The sequence below is a fragment of the Protopterus annectens genome, chromosome 4.part1 (assembly GCF_019279795.1).
Source record: "Protopterus annectens isolate FY-2018-M chromosome 4.part1, PAN1.0, whole genome shotgun sequence".
NCBI lineage: Eukaryota > Metazoa > Chordata > Ceratodontiformes > Protopteridae > Protopterus > Protopterus annectens.
This window is the reverse complement of record NC_056734.1, coordinates 550,434,313-550,462,069: the sequence shown is the minus strand read 5'-3', so window position 1 is coordinate 550,462,069 and position 27,757 is coordinate 550,434,313. Positions and strand designations below refer to the sequence as shown.

General features: G+C 38.0%; 1 protein-coding gene across 1 annotated transcript in view; it reads right to left on the bottom strand.

The window, feature by feature from the left end:
- Positions 1-339: 339 nt before the first annotated feature.
- LOC122801248 overlaps positions 340-27,757 on the bottom strand; it is a 158,116-nt gene continuing 130,698 nt past the window's right edge. Inside the window, exons 5-6 of the mRNA XM_044070801.1 lie at positions 27,114-27,256; positions 340-2,061 (exon numbers count right to left, since the gene is read on the bottom strand). Of these exons, the coding sequence (XP_043926736.1) occupies positions 637-2,061; positions 27,114-27,256 (1,568 nt within the window). The 3' untranslated portion in view covers positions 340-636. The remainder of the gene's footprint in view (positions 2,062-27,113; positions 27,257-27,757) is intronic.

Sequence of the window (27,757 nt, the reverse complement as noted above, 5' to 3'; positions counted from 1 at the left end):
TTACCTCACAGCAAGAGGTTCTCCCATTTGATTCTCGGCTTGGCTTGGGAGTGCCTTCTGTGTGGAGTCTGCATGTCCTCCCCGTGGTTGGGTAGCGTTCGAAAGACATGAGTGCGTAAATGGGCGTGCCTTCGTTGAAGGTTGGACATCGAGCTGGCCCCTCGGCATTTCGTAAAAAATCTACTGCCAATCATTAGCGGACCGGAGTTCCGCTGTGGCAACCCCTTACCGGGAAAAAAGCCGAAAGACAAACAACAACTGTCAAAATAAATTAAGCATTTACGATCAAGACATGCAGACATTATATATATATATATATATATATATATATATACACACACACACACACACACATACATATATCATTTTTTTTTTTTACTTTTTGATTTATATTGGCTGTTAAAGTACATTAGTCATTCTCTTTATATGATTACAAAACTAAAAGTGCTAACTAGGTATATTAGTTCAGTTAATGTGTTTTACAATATGCACTTGACTAACAATTGTCTAATAATATGACCTTAGCATGTTAATGAGCCCTTCAAGCATGTGGTTACAGTTCTCTCTGTATGAGTTTGAATTATATAAGTCCACTGGTTCTTTATAATCCCTGAGATGCTATCCATAACCGCTAAATCAATTGTCTCTGTAGCCTCTGTAGGAGTCTACGTGGCCTGTTCTTGAATCATACCTTGGGTCCTGGTGTACATAGCCATAGATTTCATTTTCATCATAGCTGATCTCACCTTCCTTGTTCAAACTGGTGTAAGATTCTTCTCGGTTGCTATTATATGGCCTGTGTACTATTGGTGGCTTCTTACCATATCGTTTATCAGAGGTTCTGCTGTAATAACCATTGTCATCTATATTGTTGGTGTTACTAGGATTCTCAAAATCATATTCTTCATGTTGCCCCGATGAAGTGTCATCATCATAGGGTGTTTCTAGAGTTGGCATACTGTTGTATTTGTCAGAGGTGGTTTTATAATGTTGCACGTGGCAATTAGGGTCATACTTAGGGTCACAGTGTGGATCAGGTTCATGAACACCTTCCGAATAGCCATCAGGGTTAAAATGAGTGTCATCAGGCTTTGCAGGATTATAATGGATGGAACCATAAGGATCTGTTGGTTTACAATCTGGATCATAATCAGGATTGCAGCTTTTAAATGGACTTTTTGGATGAACAGTCTTGCACTTGGGATCATATTGTGAGTCACAGCCTGGAATATTTGGATCACTGGGATGGGGATGCTCACTTGCACATTTAGGATCATTATAAGGATCACATGGATATGTTGACAAAAAAGATGAAGGCTTCTGGGATTTACAGGTAGGATCATCCAAAGAGTTACATTCAGGTTCCTTGGTGACAGTAGAGCTGTGCACTGGGTAACAGTCTTCATCATAGTAAACATAACAGCCAGAACCATCAGCTGTTCTACCTACCAACAGAGGATAAGGCTTACTGCAGCTAGGGTCATATAAGGGGTCACAATCCACAGGGTCTTTCTCCTTTTCACTGTACTGAGAATTAGAAGACTGGCAGTTGGGATCATAACTAGGGTCACAGATGGTATCAGGAGCTGGATGATCCTGAGTTTTGTAGCTCCCTTTACAGTACGGGTCATAGTATGGATCACATTCATATTGTGTGCTGACAGGATCAGCTCTGTAGCCATAGACACTCATATAGTACTGTACACAACGTACATCAGATGGGTCACAGATCTGAGAAATTTGCTCATAGTCAATGGAACTTAGTTGTGGATCAACAGGGTAAGAAACAGGAAGTCTTTGGAGTGATGCATATCCTCTGCAGTATGGATCTGTCCGAAGATCACATGACTTTAGTGGGCCCTGTAGAGAATCAGGAACTGAAGGAACAACACCCTTTGTAGCCAAATAAATAATACAGAGATGATCCTTAGAAGGGTCACATTTGGCGCCACTGGCATAGAGTTCCTGCAGATGCTGTACGTAGTATCTGTAAGACTCTCTTGCCTCAACCCGGTTCTTATTTTGGATATATTGTAAATAGGCTTTGTCCAGTTCATATATCTGAAAAAAAATTAAAAAATCAATAATAATTGTAGTCAGAAATACATTAACAGGTAGTGTACTCAGACTAATTCAAATGAGAGAATACAATGCCTCTTCCCAATGACACCCCCTTAAGCTGGTCTGTGTTATCTTCACACTGTATTAACATGATAGATATACCTTTAATTTTACATTCTGCAACATGGGTACCTTTTTGTTCAGCTAAATAATATAGACAACTGATTTTCTTAGTCAAATTGCATAAATAATTGCCCCTTAAAGCACTTTACTATAATTTAGTAAATGCATTATTGCAAACCACAGAGATCTAAGACAATACATTAATATAAAAGCAATGTGAAAAAGAAGATTCTCTTAAAGTAGTAATTGCTATTACTCTGCTAAGACAAATATCATAATTTTACAGCATTTTCAGTAAAGAAAAGTATAGTTGTGTAAGTAATATTTACCATAACAGTAGATGCTTGAACGATTACTGCTGCAGTGGCCTTAGCTATAAGGGTTACATTATGCCAAGGATATAACAACTGGCCAGCTTCCAAAGCTTCAGGGCACTTTCCACATGCCCAAATTGTCAACCAGCTTCAGCTGAGCTGACTAAAAGACAAGTCAGGGCATAAAACATTTAAGAGCTTACACATCAAAATGGATGGAGGGTTGGAGCAGCTAGTGTAGCAGTGATTGTTCGAACATCTACTGTTATGATAAGTTTTACTTACACAGCTGTACTATGTTCATCATATTGACCATTGCTGCAGCAGCCTTAGCTATAAGGGTAGATTACCATAACTAACTACATTTGTGAGATGGACAGGGAAGAGTCCAGGAGATCCCCGAGAATGGTCCTGGCAAAACCTGATCTGGACCAAGAGAAGGGATCAAGCTTATAGTGCTTTGTAAAAGTATTTACAAAGGACCAAGTAGCAGCTTCTACAACACTTCTAAGATCTAATCCCTTCCAAAAAGCCATAGATGAAGCCAAGACCCTATTAGAGTGGACCTTGATGCTGCATGGAATAGTTTTGTTATGTTGAGTATAAAAAAAAAGGTAATAACTTTAGATAAATATACAGACCGAACTGATATTGTTAACATCCTGGCAGATAGGTTCAGTGCTAACTTTACCCCCCCCCCACCCCCTAAAGAGCCCATCTCTATACCGGAAAAATGCAAAGTTTCTGTAATCACGGCTGCACAGGTAAAAACCACACTCTCCAAAGCCAAGAACACAGCATCCATGGGACCAGACAACATCCCAGGCTGCGTTCTACACGAACTACAGAACAAACTGGCAGCCCACCTAAGTACCATGTTCAATCATAGCCTCACCTCAAACTTTGTGCCTGCTGAATGGTGCACAGCAATGGTTATCCCACTCCACAAGGGGGGAGCCACCATGGACCCCAGGAACTACTGCCCCATTAGCCTGATGAGCCTGGTCTGCAAGGCCATGGAACATATCATCATGGAACTTATAAACAAAGACTTTGGTAATCTCCAGACTCTGGATCCCACCCAATTCGGGTTTGTAAAAGGCAGATCATGTCTCCTAAACCTGATAGACTTCTTTGAAGCAGTCACCAAAGCTGTAGACAAGGGTAAGGTGGTTCACACAGCCTATCTAGATCTTGCCAAGGCTTTCGACACCATCCCCCACTCTGGAATTATAGATAAACTCACTAAACTAGGTATAAATCCCTATGTCACAAGATGGGTTGCCAACTGGCTCACTGACAGAACCCACACTGTGAAAGTAGCAGACTCCAAATCCGACTTCAGACCAGTGACAAGTGGAGTACCACAGGGTTCAGTCCTGGATCCCCTCCTGTTTGGTATCTACTTCTCTGAAGTACAGGCTAACACAAAAGGTCTTTGGCTAATGAAGTTCGCAGATGACTGCAAACTAGGAGCCATATTCGAAACTCCTAACGATGTGGACATCCTACAAAAGGTCCTCACTGAGACAGATGCCTGGTGTCAAAGCCATGGCCTCAAGCTCAATGCCAAAAAGTGCATTGTTGTCCCCTTTGGTAAAAACTCTGTACCCATGAACTACAACATAGGCGGTAGTATACTTAACAATGAAAGTGTGATAAGAGACCTTGGGACACAGGTGGATAGTAGTCTCTCCTTTGATAATCACATCGCCACAGTAGTCAGGAAATCCTTCTACGTGGCACACCTCATCACAAAAGGTTTCTCATCCAGAAAAAAAGAGGTCATTGTTCCCCTCTACTCATCACTCATTAGACCCATTATAGAGTACAATGCCCCTTTTGGTATGTACCTCACAAGACATCTACAACAACTGGAAAGTCCACAGAAATACCTCACAAAGAAGATTACCGGCCTCAAACAGATGCCCTATGCAGACCATCTCAAAAAACTCCAGCTTTACTCCGTTGCATATCGCCTACTAAGAGGTGATCTCTGCCTAACATACAAAGCTATGTCAAACCCAGAGCTGTTGGACATGCTCCACTTAAAGAAATCCCAATCCCTCTAAGCTACATGCTCTAGGGACCTAAACCTTGTCACCACATTAAACAGAACATGCCGGAGGGATAGATTCCTGTCCCACAGACTTCCCATACTCTAGAATAAACTACCTATCTATATCAAACAAAGCTCCTCATTAGCACTCTTCAAGAAAAATCTTGATGACTAGATGGGAAATAGGAAATTCACCCCGGGGATGACCTCTGTGGCTCTGCTCGACAGTGGCACAGGAAAATAATTTTCTTGGGTGGCAAAAGCCAGGGTACCTTTTTGGCTGCGCTTGTATAGGCCCCAGGGCTGATAGCCTAGTACCTACCTATGAATCTATGAATCTATAACCATTTAAAAACAGCCTGTTTTGACACAGGCTGTCCCTTTTTCTTACCTTCACAAAAAATGAACAATTGATGTGAAGAGCTAAAAGATTTAGTTCTGTCAAGATAGTATCGGACTTGCCTGTGGGCATCCAAAGTATGGAGTATCCTTTCTCCTTCATGTTTAGCTTCAAGAAAGAAAACAAGAAGCTGGATTGTTTTGCTTAAAGTAAACTCAGATACCACTTCAGGCACAAAAGAAGGATTAGTTTTCAAAGAAAACCTGTACTTAGGGAAAATGACACAGGATTGACTCACCATAACAGCTTGCAACTTAGCTACCCTTCTTGCAGAGGTTAGAGCAACCAGTAAAACTGTTTTCCATGTTAAGAACCACAAGTCAGCCAGATTAGCTGATTCAAATGGAGCAAGTATTAGCTCCTCTAACACAAAATTAAGATCCCAAGGAGGGGCCACCAGTTTTCTTGGAGGCCTCTTCTGTAAAACCCCTTTCAAGAACATTTTGACATGAGACTACATTGAAAAAGGAGGATACATGGGCAGACATGCTGAAATGTCCAATAAATTAACCTTGATACAGGAATAAGAAAGGCCATAGGAGTAACTCACATAAAATTTGGAAAATCAGAGAACAACTAGCCCTAGATGGGTGCTGATAATGTTGTTAGCACCAACTAGAAAACCTTTTCCATTCGCTAACATATGATTTTCTAGAAGCAGGCTTTCTTGAATCCATTAATACATGCAGCACATCTTCAGTAAACAGGTGCCTAAAAGGAATTAAGGCCCTATCATTCAGGCAGTCAAGTGAACTTGATTGATGTCAGGATGCATCAAACATCCCTGTTGTTGTGTGAGCAGATCCAGTCTGTGAGACTGGTTGTGATAACTGCCCCTGGCCACTTCCAAAAGAAGGGAGAACCACAGCTGTCTGAGCCAGAAGGAAGTCACCACAATGATCTTGGGGATTCCTCCTGAATCTTCAGATGTACCCGGAATATTAGTGGAAATGGTGGAAATGCATAAAGGAAGTTTCCTAAGGAAAAGAAAAGGCATTGCATGGAGTCCTGAAACAGAATCTTGATGGTTGATTTTTTCAGGGAGGAGGCAAAGAGGTCTACTTGAGGAACTCCCCACAGAAGGATCAAATCTTGGAAGATCCCCCATCAAGTTTCCATTGTGACAGTCTACCCTGGTCCTGCTCAGCTTGTTTGCCACACAATTTTTCTCTGGTGGAATGTAGGATGCCTGTGGAATGAGATTGTGCTGTGAAGCTGTAATCCCAAGCTAACATGGGTAGTCTGCAAAAAGGGTACGACCTCGTTCCCCCTGCTTGTTGATATGCTACATGATTGTGGTATTGCCTGTAACCACTTGAAGAGATCCCAACGCTAAATCTTTATCCAAGGGAAAATTTAAAATCTAATTTTTAACATCATTTGGGAGGTTCTGAGAATGCAGTCATGCAAACCTCCTCAAAACAGTACCAGTGATCATAGCCCTGGAAAAAACTATCAACAGAGTTTACACACACACACACACACACACACACACACACACACACACACACACACACACACACACACACACACACTGTAAACAATGAGTAGTGACCTGTGCAATAGAAGAAACTAAGTTATTTAAAGCAGGTTTTTCATCACAAAAAGAAACTGCTGGCAAACCATTTCTCATACTTTCACAATTTGTCAGAGCAAACTTTAACATATGAGCCCAAGAATTTGAAATTCTGAAAATCAAAGTTGCAGAAGTATACACTTTTTCCCATACCTAAAATCCTTATCAAAAAGAGCAGATTGGAAATAATTAAGTGCTTAGCAGCAGTGGGATCTACTAAAGCTATAGCTTCTGGGCCAGGTTTGGGAACTGTGTATAAAACTTTAAAAGACTGAGGAACTTTATACATCTTAGCTGCCTTTTTAGGGGCAGCAGGCTGACTATCTGGAAAATTGCAGGCAGTAACACACACATCCTCTAAAGCAGACAGAACAGGAGGAATGGGTGTAGGTTCTGGAAAATCCATCTGTAATAAATCCTAGTATTTTCTGAAGGACTGCGAAACATCAGTGTTCTCCAACTGAAAACACTAGCACATTCTAGCAATAGTCTCAGAAAAAGAGAACCCCCCACAGGGAAAATCAGAAACTGAGCTTTCCTCTGAGTCAGAATCAGAAACTGGAAGAAGAAAATGTAACCATCCTTGCATCTTCCTATTCAGATTCAGAATTTTGAATTTCTTTAGGAAAAGATGAATCCATTTTTCTTTTACCAGAAACTACTTTACAAGGATCAATAGCCTGAATCAAACTCTGAGCCCAATCCAATAAACTGCTGCTATCCAAAGACATTTGAGGAGGAGTAGATACGTGCTTGGTTTTCTGTTTCTTTTTGAAAGGAAAAATGTGGTCAGCCATGTTAGTAATGGCATTAACTGCTTCCCCAGTGATGGGCACAGCATTTTTACACAACATAGAAACCTTCCCTGTTCTTTCTCCCAGGACTGACAACAGTGGCTCTCCTTTGCCTACTGAGGCTAACCCAACAGCTGCAGTAGGCATGTCTAATCCCCAGTCCATAGTGGCTGTAGGTGCTACACAAGGATCAGAGGCAAAAGATGAATGATCTGCAGTACAACAAATGGTCATGCCAAAAGTAACCATCTGCAGTGGCAAATCACTAGTCTGCTGTAGTGGCTTAATTTTTCATTTTTTGTGACTGGAAGGAGGACTGACCATGGAACCAGTAGTCTGTTCCATGGTCAAGCCAAAAATAGTCCATAGCCACTATGGACCAGGGGTTGGATCCTCTGAGGCTGTTGAGATCCACAACACTGGCAAGGGAGAGCCATTCCTGTCAGTCCTGGGAGAGGGATCAGGGAAGGTTTCGCTGTTGCATCAGAAGGCTGTGACCATCTCTGGGGAAGCAATTGCTGCCATTAGTAAACACTAACAGTCCACAAACATTACTTTTTGACAGAAACACATAGTAGAAAGCACTTAAAAACACTATGCCAGCACCACAACAGTAACATGAACACAGATGCTTCACAGAGAAAATGTTTTCAGTTACTTTAAAACCCTTTTAACTGAAAAAAAACATAGTAAAAATACTTTAAAATACTATGCCAGCACCACAATAGTCACACAAACACAATTTTTCCACAAAAAGAATGTTTTCAGTTACTTTACAACCCTTTTAACTGAAAAAATAGTAAAAAGCCCTTTAAAACACTATGCCAACACCACAATAGTAACACAAACACAATTTCTCCACAAAAAATATATTTTTAGTTACTTTACAACCCTTTTAACATAAAAAACATAGTAAAACGCCCTTTAAAACACTATGCCAGCACCACAATAGTAATACAAACACAATTTCTCCACAGAAAGAATGTTTTCAGTTACTTTACAACCCTTTTAAATTAACAAAAAGCACAGTAAAAAGCATTTTAAAACACTATGGCAGCATTCCAACAGTAGCATGAACACAATTTCTCCACAGAAAAATGTTTTCATTTCCTTTACAACACTTTTAAACTGACAGAAAAAATGAACACTCCATTTAAACGTACGTTATGGTCTCGGGACAGTCCATTAAAACACAACACTCCTAGCTTTTAAAATAACTTTCATGAAGAGGGAAGTAATAAGTCAACAAAATTAAGAAAATGGAAGGCTTTTTCCTAAAGGGAACTTATCTGCCAATCAATCAAAGGAAAGCACAAGCCAAATGTCAATAATTTTCACTCTCTTTCTGTCTTGATCTGAGGCACTTGCTTTAAATCAGTGATAATTGTGTGTTTGTACTGTACCCAGGCAGGAAAGTAAAGCTCAGGATTATGAAAAGAAGGCACATTTGATGACATTTATGCTTTTACTTACTCGTTCATTTAAACAAATTCTTTAAGACATATATCTCCAGTAAGTAAAACTCAGTGAAAATGATGCCCCTCTGGTCATTATAAACATACACTAAAATCATGACTCCCTTTTATAACTAAAATAACAAATATAAATGTTATATTTTGAATAATGAAGGGAGGGTTTTTATCAGTTGTACTACGTTTTTTTCTGAATGTATACCACACTTACAATATGAAATCTTAGAATCAAATTCAGATAAAAATCTATGTTATTCAAAAAAAATTCTTGAACAATATGGCTAACAATGCCAGTGTTAAACTGGCAAGTTAAAGTTATATTCAAACACAAAGCCATCATGAACTGTGAAGTTTTATAAAGCACTGTAAATTCATCTATCACAACTCGTCTACTAGTCAACTCATCACAAAACACTAAAATCAATACCTTCTGCAAGGGGACAAGTCCCCTCAACACCTCCATATTACTTCACCCCAGCCTATTAATTACATATACTAAGTCCATGCCTGTGAAACTGAAGAGGAAATATTAAAAAATAACAGTAACAATATAAACATGGGAACAACAGTGCTCTAAATGTTCAATTAAACTGATTGCAGACACTGTTGAGGAATTATAAAATCATTGATTTGCAACTAACAAAAAGGTGCCTGTCAATATACACCTCATCAAGATGTAGAGAAGCCTGAGATATGCACACCAGTATAAATAAATCATTTAACAGTCCACTGAAAATGGTTACTTAACATTCATTAATGAAACTAGATTTAGGAAAATGCAAAGAAAATGATCAGACACTTTGTGTCACAAGCTATTCTCAAGACTTAATTAAAACAGATATTAAAACGGAGCCCACCTTATGTGTTCACTTACTTATTTTCCTGCTTCAAGGAAGTAAATGTAAAATAAGGACAATTATTAACCTAACATAAGACAGCAATATTTACATGTAATGGCTCACCTTTCATTATAAATAACTTGGCACGTTTAACGACCTCGCTAAAAAGCAATGACAAATTCGTATTTTTACATTTAGAACATGCCTCATTATTTTATAATGGAAAGCATTAAGCTTAGCCAACAGCTCATTTGGGGACATGATCCAGGAGGGGCAGTACACAGCCAAACTTTTGCTCAGATTTGCAGTAGCAAAATGCCTTATTCTGTACAGCACAAAACGGAGAATTATTAATGATCAGTGTAACAAGAACAACTCAGCAAAACATGTAACTGACCTGCATGCCTATTTACACGAAACAGCCATAGTCCCATGGCAAGGACCTCACCTAATGAGAGGAATCAGGACTCCTTGGACTTTCATGGAAAACTTTGCATTTTTGCTAACTTCAGAGAGAAATAAGAAAGATCTCCCATAGAGGAATTATACACGGCAGAGAACAATTCAAGGAAGCAGCCTTCCTGAATTATTCCCACTGTGAAAGCTGAATGGAGGGAGGAATCAGTCTCCCCAAGAGTAATCCGTACAACATCCATAGTAAATATAGCCAGCTCCAAGATTTCAGCAGCTTAACTTAGGTTATGTTCATTCACAGGAGAAAGAATCCATAATAAAAGGAGTCAACAAAGAAGATTCAGTGTCAACTGTTACTCAGCCAACTTCTATTCTAACTTTACTTATGTGCCTGAAAGAGTTTAGGTACTTCTGCCATTTATTCAAGCTTTTTAATTAATTATTTATAGCTTCCATATCTAAAGTGATCAAGCCTTCATTAAAACCCCTTGTATATATAGCAAGCATTCTGTACATTGGTCAATTGATCAGGCTGCATTTTCATTTGCAGTCAGTAATCAGGTTCCTGACTAGACTCAGAGCAATGGTACAAAAGGAGAAAAAGACATGTATGCATGTGACTCTCTCCTATTACGTAAATGGGATACACTGATCTTGACATCCTGAAGATACCCTGATGGAGAACAATGAATAACATATATAACATCACACGGCATGAGGCATACAGCAATATTTAGTATTAGGGACACATGCAAATCTATCTATCTATCTATCTATCTATCTATCTATCTATCTATCTATCTATCTATCTGTTTAACAATGTATGTATGTATTTGTTGACCAGGATAGAGCCGAGATCCAGGTGGCTTATACTCGGCCCATGGGTTGCCACCAGATAAATAAAAGAGTACAACGTAATATAAGAGGTTCTTACGTGGTAAACTGCATTAAGAAAACAGCAATGCAATCAAAGACACAAAGGCAGTTGCAGGATTAATCAGTACAAGGATGGCAATAGGTTGCTAAATTTCTTTTACAGTAACAGTAAATAGACAAGTAAAGGCATTTATACTGCATAATGAGCATTGTGCTACGCTTTGAACTGTAGGAAAGGAATACTACTTTTTGTACTACAAAATGAAACTTCTACAAATATATAAAAACTAGTAAAGGCACACTATTGTACACTGAGACATGTAAGACAGGAGGAGAAGGGTAGAAGCTGATGCAGTGGAGGGATTTCTGGATGCAATTGTGAAAATGGAAACTGTAGATATGGTGAGGTTGGATGGGGAAGAAGATGAAAGTTTTGTAAGGAAAGTTTTAGGGAGTGTATTGTTGTACTTATAAAGTTGTTGAGGAAGGAGGCAGAAATGGGAGGTAAAGAGGAGCTTTGTGAAGGGTGGTAGTAAATTTGTTAGATCTGTATTTGCTGTCTAGAGTAGCCCAGGTATGACAGAAAGAAGGTCTAAGGTTGGATGAATCTGGGAAGGGTGGGGTATGTGTACAACATTTTGCTGTGGGGGTATGTGTACAACATTTTGCTGTGGTGGTATGTGTACAATGTTCTGCTATGCGGGTACATGTATAAAGTTTTGCCATGGGAGTATGTGTATGTTTTGCCGTGGGGGTATGTGTATAAAGTTTTGCTATGGGGGTACGTGTATAAAGTTTTGCCAAGAGAAACTGCGTTGTATCTGTAATGTCCTGGGATGTGTGGCTGCTGCAGTAAGTTCAGTATCTTAATCTGGGCAGTTATGAGGGCTGGGAGACCTGAAAAAAATGATAGCAGTAAGAATGCAGGGAGTGTTGTAGAATAGACTAAGTGATGTAGTATTTGGATTGGTTAAGCAGGACATGGTTCAACTGTTTATGGAAATTAATGATTAGTTGTAATGATTTAATTTCTTCAGGGATGGTTTCCCCAAACTTTCAGTGTCACTGTAGAAAAGGCATGCCTTGTGCATTTCAGGTTAAATAGTGGGGTTTGCAAATGGGGAGTAGTTTGGGAAAGAAAACCTTAGATTATAAGGAGTTGGAGCTCTTTCTGAAATTCTGAGTGAAGAAGGGAATGCTTTCTTCCCATACCAGTTTGTTTAACAGGGGACCAGGAGGAGGGAAGCACTTCAAGGTATGGGCAGCCATTTTGCTTTTGCAAGAGTAAGGTAATGACTCTGCCTTTCAGTAGAGACCTAGCAGATGTTGTTTGAGGTGGTTTGTAGATTAATGCAGCTCATTTGTGAACCAGAAACAAATGAGTGGGAGACCATATTCAAGATGAGAGAAGAGGACTCCCTATTGCTTCCCAAGCTACTGGAAAAAGTAAATGTGACCATTTTCTGAACTAGAACAGTCATTTATTAACTTTGGCTTCAGTAACTTGAACATCATACTTAAAGTTAAAAAAGGGTCTAGCCAGATTCCAATGTATCTAGTATGGGAATGCTGCCAGCAGTTGATTTTTGTTGTAAGAGATGCACCAGGAGTTATAGAATTTGGGCACTTATTGTGGAATTTAGTATTGGGTTATACCTGGTTAGCCAATTATTTAGGGAGGTCAGATCAATTTCAAGCTGCGGTTTTGTGACAAAAGCTGTGGGGCCAGATCTTTAAATGACCATGTCATCTGCATACAGCAGACATGTGAGAGAAAGGGTGTCCCCAAGGAGGTTTTTTAGGAGAAAGTACTGATCCTTGAATAACGTTGTTGGATATATGAAGTGAGAGGAGAGGATATGGATCCAGTTTGTACCCTGAAGTGTCTACAAGACAGAAAATCTTTAAGAGAGTAGTAAGAGAAACTGGCTGACAGTGTCAAAAGACTTTTGTCAGGCCAAAAACATTTGTACCACTTAGTAGCCCATATCTCTACTAATGAGGACATTAAACAGATATTAAAATTGAGCCCATCTTATTTGTTCATTTACTTATTTTCTTTCTTCAAAGGACGTAAATGTAAAATAAGAACAATTATAAACCTAACATAAGACAGTATTTTTTATATGTAAAGTCTCACCTTTTATTATAAATAACTTATGACATTTTCATCAGTCAGTGAAGTGTTTCCTTCTCAGACATCAGCATGCTTTATAAAGTAATGCGGTCTCTATTAGCCATGTTTGTGCCTGCTGCGATGCTTTATATGACTTGTCACCCGGGGTAACATAGAGTGGCCCCAGTTTTGCAGGGAATATTTTCTGGGCTGAATCAAGAACATGCAGACCTGCTAACGTTGCCTTCAGTGTCAGCGGCAGGGACTGTGATCAGAGTTACCGTGCAGCCTAGAAACTTCTTCAGCCTGGACCCGGAGCACACGTCTTTCCATGGTCTACAGCTGTAAGATATTGGGATTTTTGATTTTTTTTTTTCTAATTCCGCCCTTTCTTCGGGAGAAACCGATCCTACCTCAACATTTATGGCTGTAAAGCAGGTAACTCTTCTTGGAAGCAAGCAGGACCACACGGTATAGGAAGGGACTGTGAAAGGACTGCAGTAACCTTATTTGTTTTTCTACACTGATCGGGTGTAAGTCCCTTGTTTTGCAGAACCACTTATTCATGTAGTTATCATTAAATATAATTGCAATTATGGGTATACAGAAATAAAACATTTCGTACACGTTTGTAATGTTGCTATGTTTTATTAATTCACATGGATTTTAGCCTCTGTATTCTCTTCCACAGACACTTTTGAATTTCTTTCTGACAATGAGATAATGTACATGACTCTTTTATTGAATTTATGTAAACTGTATTTCATGCCATCATGATTTTTACTTGTGCCATTTTGAAGGGCCTTCGGACTAGTTCACTTACTGGTAACAACTCTAAAATAAAATGAATGTTAGAGATTGTATGTAATAAAACTTTGGGCTAGGCTTATAAATGCCTTAGGGCAGATAGCCTAGTATAAACCTATGAACCTATGAACCTATGAACTTGGCACATTTAACAACCTCACTAAAAGCAATGATAAATTCATATGTTTGCATTTAGAACATGCCTCATTATTTTATAATGGAAAGCATTAAGCTTGGCCAACAGTTCATTTGGACAACATGATCCAAGAGAAGCAGTACACAGCCAAACTTTTGCTCAGACTTGCAGTAGCAAAATCCCTTATTCTGTAGGACTGAAACAGAGCTAAAGTCATTGGCATAGATAGGAGCTTTTGTTACCAGGACTGGTATGACTCTGGTGATTTTCCAAATTTAGGGCACTGTGTTTTTGGTGAGATGTAAGTTGTGTAGGTGTTTTAGGGTGGATAGAATGTTGTAATTTTGTTAACCAAATAAACCAGGGGTTGTGGTTGTCTGTTCCATTGGGGGCATCTATAGGGATAGTGTTAACAGTGTTTTCTATGTCTTTGGTTTTGATTATTTTAAAGTAGAACTGGGGGTTGCCTGACACTGTCATGATCTTGACCTGAGGTAGAGAGCTGCATAGCACGGTTAGGCAGAAAAGAGATGAATTCCCTAAGAAAGTCAAGGGATATGAGTTGTCCTGGGGTGTTTTGATGGAATCTGAATGAAAGAGTTTCACTGGGAGGGGCTGGTCTGTTGTCTCATTTACTGGGTTCTGAAATTTACTCTAATTGCATTTTAAGGAATCCTGGCAGCTTTTATGTGAGCTACCTTTGTGCCTTTTGTTGGCTTTCTTTACTAAGTTGTACAGCAGAGTGCACTGGAATTTTTTCTTTGACTGGATTTTTTCCAAGTCTTCTTGAGGTGGAGAAAGTACTGTATGATAAATCTGGCTATCTTCTACATCTTATTTATATACCTGTGAAGATTAGATCCCTGCAACTGGTGTTGGTGGAACTTTTAGATGTATGGAGATACAAAGGATCCAGAATAGCTGTATCTCTAATGGCCCTGTAGGCAAGCTATAGATCTCCCCTCAATAATCTGCAAGACACTGAGTAAAGGAACAGTGCTTCCATTCTCTCTTGGTAGATTAAGGCCCTTAAGGCTATGTCTGTCATGCATTGTGATGCACACCCCAAAAGGACATTTTATTCAATATTTCTTCTAATCAATGTAGGTTTTAATGATATGTCCTTGGCAATAGGCTGTGCTAGACAGAAGACTACTACTGTCAAATGATGAACAAACGAGAGAGAATTATCAACCCATATTCCAAGATCACTGACAACAGTCTCATTTTTGGAATGGCATTTCGTCCATGTTGTATACTGAAGGGCGGGGCTGTCTACTAATTGTGACTATACCGCGGTTTGTTTGCATTTAACTAGAGCCCCTTTCAATACACCAGGTATTTACTAGTGTATGTCCTTGCTGACAAATTTTTTAATCAAAGGGATCTTGATAATAAAACCTAATTTACAGTCATCAGCAAACTTAGTTAGTCAGAAGTCTTGTTTACAAAAATAGAAATCAGGAAAACAGATGCCAAAAAAGAGGACCCAGCACTGAGCCCTAGGGGAAGCTGCTGCTCATCTTCATGCTTCCTGATGAAACACCCACCACTCACACTATATGGGTTCTGACATTTAGCCAGTTGACTATCCGTCTTACCAAATAAAGTCCTATTTTGAAAGTGTTGAAATTACTAACAATGCCAGCATGGAGTATGGTGTCCAAACAGATTGCCAGATCTGGATATGCTGTGTGCACAGCTTGACAACTGTCAACAGCCTGCGTAATCCTCTCAAAGAAGTTTACCAAATTCATTAAGTATGATCAACACTTAACAAAACCAAACTGCGGCAAGTCAGATTTAGTGACGTTTATCATGTCACAGTTGATCATACCCATTCTAATCCATTCCATAGATTTCCAGATGAGTCTCATCATTGTGATGGGCCTGTAATTCTAGGACTGGTAGTATGGACACCCTTATGTAGTGGCACTACTATATTAGTCAACCAAACGTCTGGGAAAAATATGTGCTATTCTTTGGTTGAACAGTCTGAGGAGTGGTTCTGTTAGGAAAAGCTTCATACTATTTATTAAGCAACTGGGTACATTGTCAAGTCCCATAGACAATGTGTTTTTGGTCTTATATAGCACCATCAGTAAATGTTCCTACTTGCCAAGAGAGAGGTTAGAAGTACTATCCCTTTACCCGGGGGGGTCCATAGGACTCAGGTAAATACTTAATTATTATTTATTAATTTATTTATTTACATTTCATAACTGGGTAGTGTCTGACTGGGCCAGAAGCCCGTTTTCAGTGGAAACCTGGGGAGAAAAGCTCCAAGGTAGATTTGTACATATGACAATTACAATAGGAGTTCAAACACAAGTTCCTTGACATTGTATGTAAAAGCATAGAACGATAGTAGTACAATAAGCTTATACTATTCATACAGTTAAAAAAAAATATATATATATATATATATATATATATATATATATATATATATATATATACACACACACATATATATATATATATATATATATATATATATATATATATATTTTTTTTTTTTTTTCCATGATAAAAATATCACAAACTGAAGCTAAGAAGGCTCAATTGCCAAGAAATATTGACAATGGGGGGTGGAGAGAAGGAAGTTAGACAGTGAGGGGCTAAATTAGTTAGCCTGGCGGACAACATGAGCAAAGCCTATGTTTGGTGAAATATTCCTTTAGGGACTGTTTAAATGAATGTGTATCATTGATGGACAGAATATGCTGAGGTAGAGAATTCCAGTGTTTGACAATGATATGCAAGTATAAGGAGATGCCATGAGAGTGTTGGGTTTTGTTAACGTTCAACAATACTTCATCACCAGACCTTAGAGATTTTAGGTTAGTGCAGGGTTGGAGAAGGTCAGATAGAGCTGGGCAGTTGTCGGGTGTGTATAAGACTGTATGGGCAGTTAGTAGCCGAGTCAGAGTAAGCAGGCAAAAGAGCTCTAACAAGTTCAGCTGGAGAAGGGCAGTGCAATGATGAGATCTTTGAGACTGATTAGTGGCAAATTTGGCTATTTTTTATAGCAGGATTCAAGGCTATTCAGTTCAGATTTGCAAAGATTGGTAAATATTTGTGAACAGTAAAGCAGGGAAGATAAGAGATGGGTTTTGGCTGTTGCAAGTCTGGCATGGTCAGTAAGATACGATTTAGCCCTATAGAGAGAACCCAGTTTGACATGAACCCTTTTAATTGTTAGTGCAAGGTGTTTGTCAAACTTAAGTCCACTATCAATTGTGACACCAAGAGGTTTTGTATGTTTAACGGGTTCTATTTTTGTGCCATTGGAGGAGGAAATAGAGATAGGTGGTTGTTTGGTTGTTGTTGAGGTATTATAGAAGACTCTAAGCTTAGTTTTATTGGGGATAAGTATAAGTTGATGGGCTGTTAAGTAGTTTTCAATATTTTGGAGGGCTGCCTGAGTTTTTTCTTGGAGTTCCTTGATAGAGGGGGCAGAGTAGATTAGGGAAGCATTGTCAGCATATTGTATGATTGAGGCTGGATTTGCTGAGGAGTTTAGGTCATTGGTAAAAATTGTGAATAAAAGTGCGCCAAAGGTAGATCCTTGTGGGACTCCTACACATATAGGGAACTGGGGGGAAGAGTTTATTGTCCCATAAAGTGGCTTGTTTCCTATCTGACAGGTAGCTAAGAAACCTGCTTAAGGCTTCAGAGCTGCAGTGGTAAAAAGCCAGTTTATTGAGAAGTATTTGATGAGATACAGTGTCAAATGCTTTTGGCATATCTAGGAAGGTAGCAGAGACTAGTTTTTTTTGTTTTTTAGTTGATTTATGGTATTAGTAAAGCTAATTAGAGCTGTACTGGTGCTGTGACTAGGTTGAAAGCCATGTTGTGTATTAGATAATAGATTATTTGACAGAAACCAATCTAAGGTCTTTTGTGTATACATTTGTGGTGACAAAATCTGTGGGTCTGTAGTTGGATACATCAGTAGAGGGACCGCCTTTATAGAAAGGGTATGACGTGAGATATTTTCCAGAGGACTGGTATGCACTGTTCATAGACAGAACAGTTAATGAAAATGGATACAGGGTAAGTGATGGAAGTAGCAGCTAATTGTAGAAAGTCACAGACAACTGGTCTGCAGCTAGTGTGCAAGGTTTTACTTTAGAAAGGAGATTTTTAACATTACTTGTTTGGATAGGTTTGAGATAGAGGAGGGCAGAATTGTAGTTGGAGGCTTTGAGGTATGGACAGAGGCATATTATGGGTTCTGTTTAGTAGAGAGGTTATTGAGTTCATAAAATGGGAGTTAAATTGAGTGGCTATACAATCATTTGGGTTGGTCAGAGTTGGGGCTGGGGTAGTGGGTTTTCCTGGGTTGAGAAGGAGGTTGATTGTTTGAAAGAATCTTATAGGATTTTTCTGGTATTTTAGCCGACTTGTTTGGAAGTATGTTTTTTTGTCTTGTTTAATTAGTTTTTTGGTTTGATTTCAAAGTTGGGACTTTGAAGAGAAGTCCCTGTGGAAAAAAATTACACTTTTTTTTTTAGTTTGTTTGCAATGTCCACAGGGTCCTTTGTGTTACTGTGGATAGGTTCAGAACAATGTTGGGTGTTATTCCTTAGTCAAATGGAGTAGTTAAAGAAGGATTTATAATTTCTCTTTGCTTCATATGCTAACTTATGTTCATGGGCTGCTTTGGTATACTGAATAGTATTATTCAAGTACTTAGTAATATTTCTAATACTATCCTTGATGTGATGGTTCTTGGATCTGTTGTATATTAGTACTTCCCTCTCAATACATCTGGTACTTCCCACTCAATACATCTATCCTGGCGTGCATAGAATTCCTTTGTGAAACTTAAAATACTACCCCCACCATATTTCTAAACTTTGGAACTCAATCCCTCACAGCATCCTAAATGCTACCAACCTACACCAATTCAAAACTCAAAGACCACCTCACTAACAACTGGCTCTGCTCCTGCACCAAGCCAGGCTAATACCACATAAACCCACATATATATATATATATATATATATATATATATATATATATATATATATATATATACATATATATATATATATATATATATATATATATATATAAATAACTTTACTATATTGTAATAACTTTCTCCTTTTCACTAAAGTGCCTATTGTATATTGTACTTTCTTTATTGTCTCTAGATATTTCTGTTACATTCTATGTAAATTCGACACTGTACCTGTCAATGTTGTTCTTGTTTTACTGGAGCTTTTTTCCCCGTGCCTTCGCTGACGGACTATCCCGGTCAACAAATGAAAAATAAATAAAATGTGTTGAATTGTATGTTATCTCCTGAGCTTCAAGAATGTAGCCAGTGTACCCTGCTGGAAAAGAGCAGAAATGTGTATAAACTATATACCTATGCAGATGTACATTTTAATGGTAGAAGCTGGAACATACAGAGATAACTTGCAAAACCTCAAGAAAATAAGTATAAACTGTTTTATAATTCTGTTATCTCTGGTTCAGCTCAGAGCAGACACAATGTCTAGAGTTGTAGGTTTTCCTATTGTCTTGAAACAGAAATAATTACTAGGTTTCAAATGTAAAAGTGCTTGTTTTACAACTTCCAGTTCTAGGCAAACGTCTGAGAGATATGTACCTGTGACACAGAGGTGCTAAATTCTAAGTTTCTGCTAGCATGGGGACTAAAGGCAGAGTGATGACATCCCAGCTAACACAGCAGTAATGTGTAGTATTAATTTAAGATCTCTCTCAGAGAGTGAGTCCGTGCATTTTATATTTGTCTTTGAACCTAGAAACATCCCACTCATCAGCACGTCTGCCCGCATCTTGCTAATAGTAAGTAACTAGGGAAAACTGATTTCTCGTAGATATAGATAGGAATATAGTAGAGATTAGTTTAGATGTTTTCTGTATTGATTTGAGACTGTCTTACAATGTTGTTTTAAAATATTTCCTGTGATTCTGAACTCTGTAGTCACTGTGTTGGGTTGTTGGAGTATTGTCTTGTTCTTTTATTATTTATTATTAAATATATTTAAACCTTTTAATTGTTCTTGGTTTGTTCAGAGATATTTAAACTCTTAAGAGTACTTTCATAAGGATTTGGTGACACTGTATAGGCCATTCCTAAATAGCCTTGAAAGTCTTGGTCCCACTTACCATTTGGATAATAGTAACATTACACAGTAAGATTGGGCATCCTTTGGTAAGTGCCTTAATAGTAGCTGATAAGTAAAAGTGGCTGGTGGCAGCTGGTACTGCCTTATAGTCTTGGCAGAAGGAGGCATAGCTAGTAAACCTTTGCCAGCCTTTTCCAGGTGTGTGTTTGTATATAAATCAAATTTCAAAGTGTGTGTGTGTGTGTGTGTGTGTGTGTGTGTGTGTGTGTGTGTGTGTGTGTGTGTGTGTGTGTGTGTGTGTGTGTGTGTCAGCTACTTGGGCAGGGACATGAAGCCCTGGTTGGACACAGAGGGTGCTGGACATCTTAGTTTGGCCACTTGGTTGAGATCTTAACCCTACAGCTGGGCCTGTGGGGAGTCTTATTGGGGATCTGGAGAAAGAGGGAGAAACCAGCCCCAGACTGACTGTGATCTCTGTGTGCTCTTAAGGAAAATTGTACTTTACTGTGTGTGTACTTGTCATCCTCCTAATATGTACGTCCCTCACTGGTGCTAGTGGTGAGGATTGAGGCTCCTTGATTACTGGGCCAGTGCAGGGGCATCACACTGCCCTCTCAATACATCTATCCAGGCATGCATAGAATTCCTTTGTGAAACTATGTGCTGTAGAAACATTGGGACTGATGTTACAATGGATGACTTCTTCATAGGACATCATGAGTTCTGTGCATCTGAAGTCCTTGAATTCTGAGATTTTGTTAGAAGAGCTTTAGTGATTTTGAATGTAAAAGTCACTATTTTATGGTCAGACTTTACTGAGGAAAGAGATACTTGGGATGGTTGGGGGGTAGAGCACATAGAGACTAAAGTAGGAACCAAATTAACAACATTATGTCTGCTAGAGGCTACATTTACTAGCAAGTCCATGGAGATTTTGTTAATTAAGTCTAATAATTTTTGGAAATATCCTACATTGTAGGTACAGGTGCTCCAATTTTGTGAGGGGTAGTTAAATTCACCCAAGGTAAAGATGTTCTTATTCATAGAAAGTCCATTGAGAGCAGTTAGGTACCCAACATGATTTTCAGATGACATGGAGGGCATCCTATGACAAGCTGTAGATTGATAGTTGGTCCTCTTTAAGAAGATTTGGAGTTTGATAAGTTCATTTTGTGGTTTTCCTGGGACAAAATGCAGGTATGGAGGGAGTGTTTTATTTACATTTAAACAAAGCATCAACAAAAGCACAAACATGGATGTGTTCCAAATGCAATACAACCTCAATATCAGGTAATGTATTTATTTATTTGTTTGTTTGTTTATTGCTCTTGTTTACCTGGAACGTTCAAATGGGCATGAGGCCCCTTTTCAGAAGAAGCCTGGGGAGAAAAGCTCCATATAATAGATTATTCAATTAAGTACACTTGAGACAGGAAAAAAACAAATGATGTACAATGGAAGCACAATTAAAAGACAAGATAATTGAACATGATAGAGTAAGCACTACAAAACCAACATAACTGAACAGGTGGCAGAGTTAATCAAGATGAAGTAGCCATGAACCAGGAAATAACAGGTAAGTTGAAGCATGTGAACTGTAGCAACGTCTTATAAAAGGTAAAGCATTCTCAGGTCGGTAATAAAGGTAAATACAATTATAGACAGTGCTGTTTAATAACTTGGAGTGTGCAGGAATGATTGGAAGAGGATAAAAACAGCAGATGAAAGCAAGGAATATAAGGGAGGAAGAGAAAGGAGATCAACCAGCAGAGGTGATACTGTGAGGGGGAAGAGTAGTAGGAAAAGAAAGGAGGAAATAGGGCCTGGGGTAGGTGCTAAGAATGCATAGCTGAGGTGTATACAACTTATGCAGTCATTGAGACTTCTTGTTGAGACTTGTGACATTGAGTAGCAGCACCTTGATTTGATCCAGTTTTGTGTAAGTTGTGTTTGATATGTTGGAATGATCTTTAACTTGGCAAATCAAGTGGACTTATCAAGCATCTCATCCTATGCTGACACACACAAGAACCCACTGGAATGACACCAGTTTTCTCACCAATTGCTGAAGTCAGTTTTATCTTTTCAATCTTACAGACATTAAGTATTCTGTTTAGAACCAGTGTTTTTCTTGCATTTGGCACATGCATGGGAAGTTCCAACATATCTCTCTGCATGTCTCTCAGGGCTTTTTGCACCAGGTCATTCCCTCCCACATGAACTACCACAATATCGTAGTCATATTTGTCAGAAGAGAGGGTCTTAAGGGTCATTGTAATGTCATACATCTTGTCCAGCCTGGTGACAATTGATTCAGTGTGCCTAACCACAGAGTCACCTACCACTAAAACATTTTTGTTTGTATAGAGATTACGCATAGCAGTTTTGCAGCGATAAGACTTTTGGTGACTGATTATAGGATTTGTGTCTGAAGAAGATGAGGCATTACATTTATGCTGAGAACTAATATGCCTATAAATCTAAGAGTCATTTTAATGTGTTGTTTGTTGTTTTGATTGTGGGGAGTGTGTGATACTCACCGTCTAGTTAGTTTTGTGAGAGGGACATCTCCTGATTTTTTTAGATATTTGCACCTCACATACATTGCGCTGAGTAGAAGGTCGTTATCTCCAAGCAACAGGCAATTGTTACACTGCTTGAGTATAAGGTGCTAAGAAGCAGGCAACAGACTAGCAAAGGTTATGATGATCTTTCAATTGTAACTAGTGATTTGGTAAATTTTGTTAAAAATTTCACAGAATGGCTACATGTAGCTAAATGAGCTTAGATAGGGCAAGAAGTGAGTAGGTATATATACTTATAGAAGGATATGCTGTCTACAATTATACATTTAGGGTATTAATAAGAAAATGGAAAAATACGGTAAAGTTATGAAGAATAAACCGGGAATACAGAATAATAAATGTGGCTGCACTGGATGTTGCCACAATAGTAAGTGCATGCCTTGAACCAGCCTGGCTGTCTTTTCGTACCGCCAGAAGGAAGAGAGTAACTTAAAATCCAGGTTAGGTCACTACAAGTAGTTACAACAGTGCATGCCTAATCAGTGCACTCCAGATAATTAAAAAACATAGATACAGTTACTTAAAGCACATACTTCTTAATGCGTATGGAAAAAACACAGACAATTAAAGAGCTTTAACATTTTGCAGTAAAATTATACAATAAATTGTAAAGCAATGAAAAGTACTTTAGTTTAAGCAGATTTCGGCAATTAAATATTAAAATACAATCAAATAAAGAAACAGACAGCAAATAAAGTCAGTTTTTGCAAATAAAAAAAAATAAACAACATGAAAATCTATCATTTAGCCCAGATTGTTTTGAAGTGTAGAAGTTAGATCTAGTTGGATCACGTGCACAGATAAGGAGCATTTCGCTTGACAAGTAGCAACTCTTTAAACAAGAGGGATAAATAAATCTCCTTCTACTCTTTTTACTAATTGCCTTGGGATCTTTTTTACATCTACACCTGAGCTGCCACCAACTCAGTCAGATGGGACACTCAGGAATGAAGTACCCCCCCCCATATTGCAGTATGGTGTCAGTATTGGAAAATTGATTCCAAATACCTGGTACGGGAATAGATCCAACAGCCTTCTGGTCTTCTAGCATCAAAGTCAAGTGTGTTTCCTTTTGAGACACTGAAAGTCATAGTTAATTATTTATGGTTATATATATTTGTTAACCTAGTGAGTCCCCTGGATACAAGTGTCCCTTTTCAGGGCTGCCCTGGGGGCACTATCTAGCCAAAAGACTTGCTTAGAATCACATGGTATGCAGATGAAGGTGGAAGGATTCAAATACTGTACCAGTTGCTAATGGAAGCATCATGTGAACAGTTTAGAGATTTAATCCTCTACATTAACTATCACTTAACCTATAGAAAATGCCTATAACTAAAATTCCTTATCACCTATAATATATGTTATTGCAACATACAATACATTTTCTTTGTATCACAATCCAACACATAATGCATTTTACTGCTATTCTAATACAGTACATAATAAAACAAATCACTAGAATCAAGTATTTCTCAAAGATATAAAAATGGATATTCTCATTCCACTACCAAAACAAAGCAACCCCAAATTACTAGAAAACTTTAAACATATGCCAGTCCTTTCAACACTATCAAAAATAGAAACAAGAACACTTAAAATATCAACTGTAGCTCTACTTAGATGCATAAACAATCTTCTCTGTAAAAAACAGCATTGATTCAAAAAAGACAATTAACACTAACAGCCCCGATCACCTCCATTGATAGTATCTATAAACAAAAAATATAAATATTAAATGAGCTTTTTCCACAGATTTAGCTACAACATTTAAAAACATCTCTCACAATAATTCTCTACAAACACTTGCTTATTTTGGACTTGAACATATAAGCCTCATGTGGATCAAAAAACACCCAGACAACCTAGCCGTGGGGATATCATACAAAAGCATTACCACCCACCCAATTCACTTGCCACAGGAGTCCCACAAAGCTTTGCACTAGGGCTACCACATTTTACTTTACCCATAAATAGCACCCTTAATATTACTAGCTCAGCAAACACCCTCCTTTATCCAGGGGATCTTGTTAGCTAGTCACTGTGTCAAAATTCAAACTGCATACACAACACTCTGAAATACAACCACAGCACTCTCTGCACATGGCTACAATCTTTTTGTCTTAAAAGTTAATTTCAGTAAAAGTAAATTCATATTACACATAGCGTCGGAGAATACATAAACAACATAACTCCTACTTTCTTAAAGCCTTGCTACTCATTACAAGCTTGCAATATGTGGATCCCAATGTTATATTTAACCAATGCTATATTTATTAATTTATATATAATCAGGTAATTAGGAGCAAATGAGTGGTTACAGAGGGAGTATATAAATTAATGAATGTCTTTAATGATTTTCATTATACTCAACTAGAATCACTTGTTTGTGTGTTTCAATAAAGGTATTCCATTTTTTAACTCAGCTGTGGACTACTATTTTCTTATTTGTAGTACTATTTTAAAGTTTGAATTTTATTAGTGAACTAGGTGCATAACATGTTTCAAGGAGTGAACTCCACACCCTCCACACTACAAAGTTTCTGCTTAGTTTATAATTTACATCTTATTGCAGTTTAGATCAAGCTTTGCAAAAAAAGTTACTGTACACCTGTTATTATCAGGCAGCTGAGAAATGGTGCCTCCTATCTTTGGAAACACTATTGCTCACTGAATGCCCTGTGCATGTTAAAGGCAAGACAACTATAGATGTTCCCATAAGCATTTAAAAACTATGTGAAATGTACACCAAAGACTTCTTTCAACATATGTAAAACATTTACTGCAAGTAACAAAATAGATGGATCTTGTATTCAACATTTTCTGAACTAAAAGGATATGACTGATAAAGGACTTCTATGACAACCACATCTTTGTGAAAATGTAACCCAGTCTGCTTAACTATGGATTATGAATATAGAAGATTGTTGTGGAAACATTGTGTGCCACACTTAAATGTGAGACACTAGTGACTGACACTCTATATTTGTGCAATTACTAATTTATACTTTATGTGAACCGAACTTAAAGATCAAGACTGCAGGCATTGCCTCAGGGATTTCTCCTTATCCCAAGATACCGCAATCTCAAAGTCAATATATACAAGTAGCAGTGCTATGAACAACATAGCTGAGCTCCCTACTACAGGGGTGCAGTGGGTGGAACTTCCCTGAAAAATTCCTTTTTTTGCTTTAGGAGCTTTCAAATGTTGAATTTTTTCTGAAATGTCACTGCTTTGTGATTACACTTGAGAGTGTTAATCATGAGTCACATTTCTGTCTTGAAGTTAAATATTATAAATTATGTTAAACTTATTGGTTGATGATTATCCAGAAGTTGGATGAATATGTGTGCTAAATCAGGTAACAATATGCATTTGTGTACTTTACTTTTGTAATATAGTGAATATGCAACATACAACTGTGTCCTTTGCATCTGTCTGTATGAAGACATTGAAACAGCATTGTTCCCGACCCCGTTTAAATGTGTATTTTAAGACATTTACTGTTATACTGATGATCACCATTGGACTTAGTCCTTTATACCCATTTTATTAGACAAGATTATCTATGCTATTGTGTGCAGACCTGAATTTAATAAGTCAGACTTTCCTCAGATCCTTTTAGTAAAACGTCCTTTATACCCATTTTATTAGACAAGATTATCTATGCTATTGTGTGCAGACCTGAATTTAATAAGTCAGACATTCCTCAGATCCTTTTAGTAAAACAGCAAGTCAAAAGTAAAACAATCTTTCGTAATCTGCTACTTGCATCTCATATCTGAAAAATGCTGCAGCTGATGTAAGATCTGTCAGTTAACACAAGGCTGCAGTTTGAGATCTAGCAGACCAATGAAGGCTGATTCATGTATTTGCCATGCCACTAAATAAGAATCAGTCAAAATCCTGAGGAATTACACAAAAAGAGTTCATTCCCACCATGTTAGCTAAGCAACTCTGAGTTATACTTTCTACGTAGCATTTTTATCTTGAATATAACCTGCTGACAGAGGTTCCTTTCTTCAATAACTTTTATCATCTGTTTGCACGGTATAAATACTGCAAGTATTTAAGTTTTACAGATTTTATTCTTACTTCAAATGCCTTGTCATTTATTAATGTTTAATAGTTTCTCTGTCACTAGACATCTCTAATCCATGGGCTAAGAGAATGTTGCTACAATATCTACAAATATTATTTATTTGTTACTGCTATTTCAGTTGTACTACTCGGATGTGCTTCTACTCACCAAGTGCATTTCCTGATTGCTTTGGTCTTAATTTTATAACATTGTTTAATCTCTCCTTTACCTGAATGCCAAATGTTGCACCTGCACTTTAGTGCTGTCTGAGTCTAAAATGTTTCCATGTATAAGCCACCCTCATCATTTATAAAATAAATAAATAGATACTACTTTTAGAAGAACTTACACCTTCATGATTTCCAGTTTCAGTGAAGTACTGATACCAACTCTGATAAGCAGGGTACAATCTTGCATCTCTTTTCCTCCTCAGTAATCTTCCAAGAAATCCGGAACCTTCCTTTTTATTATCTGTCACCTGTTGGTCTTCAACTTGAAGATAGAGAAGAAAAAAATAAGAGCAATTTATTAAACAGACCATCTAGACTGGCTGCAAATACAACCGTCTGCAGCTGTCGTCTGTTGAAACGTGTTATCATTTACAGAATGACATGCACATTAACAGATCTTGGTTTCTTCCCCATCTATCTAATATTGACCCTTTGCATCCTCTTTACAAATGACATCAGAGAAAAATGAGTAGGCAACACTCATCATAAAGTGTGTGCTTCTTACCTATTACAGTTGTGATGTAACAACCAGTTTGCAAAACAACCTTGATTACTTTATCATGCAGAAAAAGTATTTTACATCATTATACAATAAACGGAAATATCATAAGAGAAACATTTGCTTTCTGGTAAAGTTATTTCAAGAACATGGTGCATAGAATAAACAAAGCATAAATGACATAAAAGAGAAGTCTGTCACACCATGTCCAGAATTTGTAGATATTAATGCAATGAGCAGAGTAAATTAATGTAGGTAGTGATA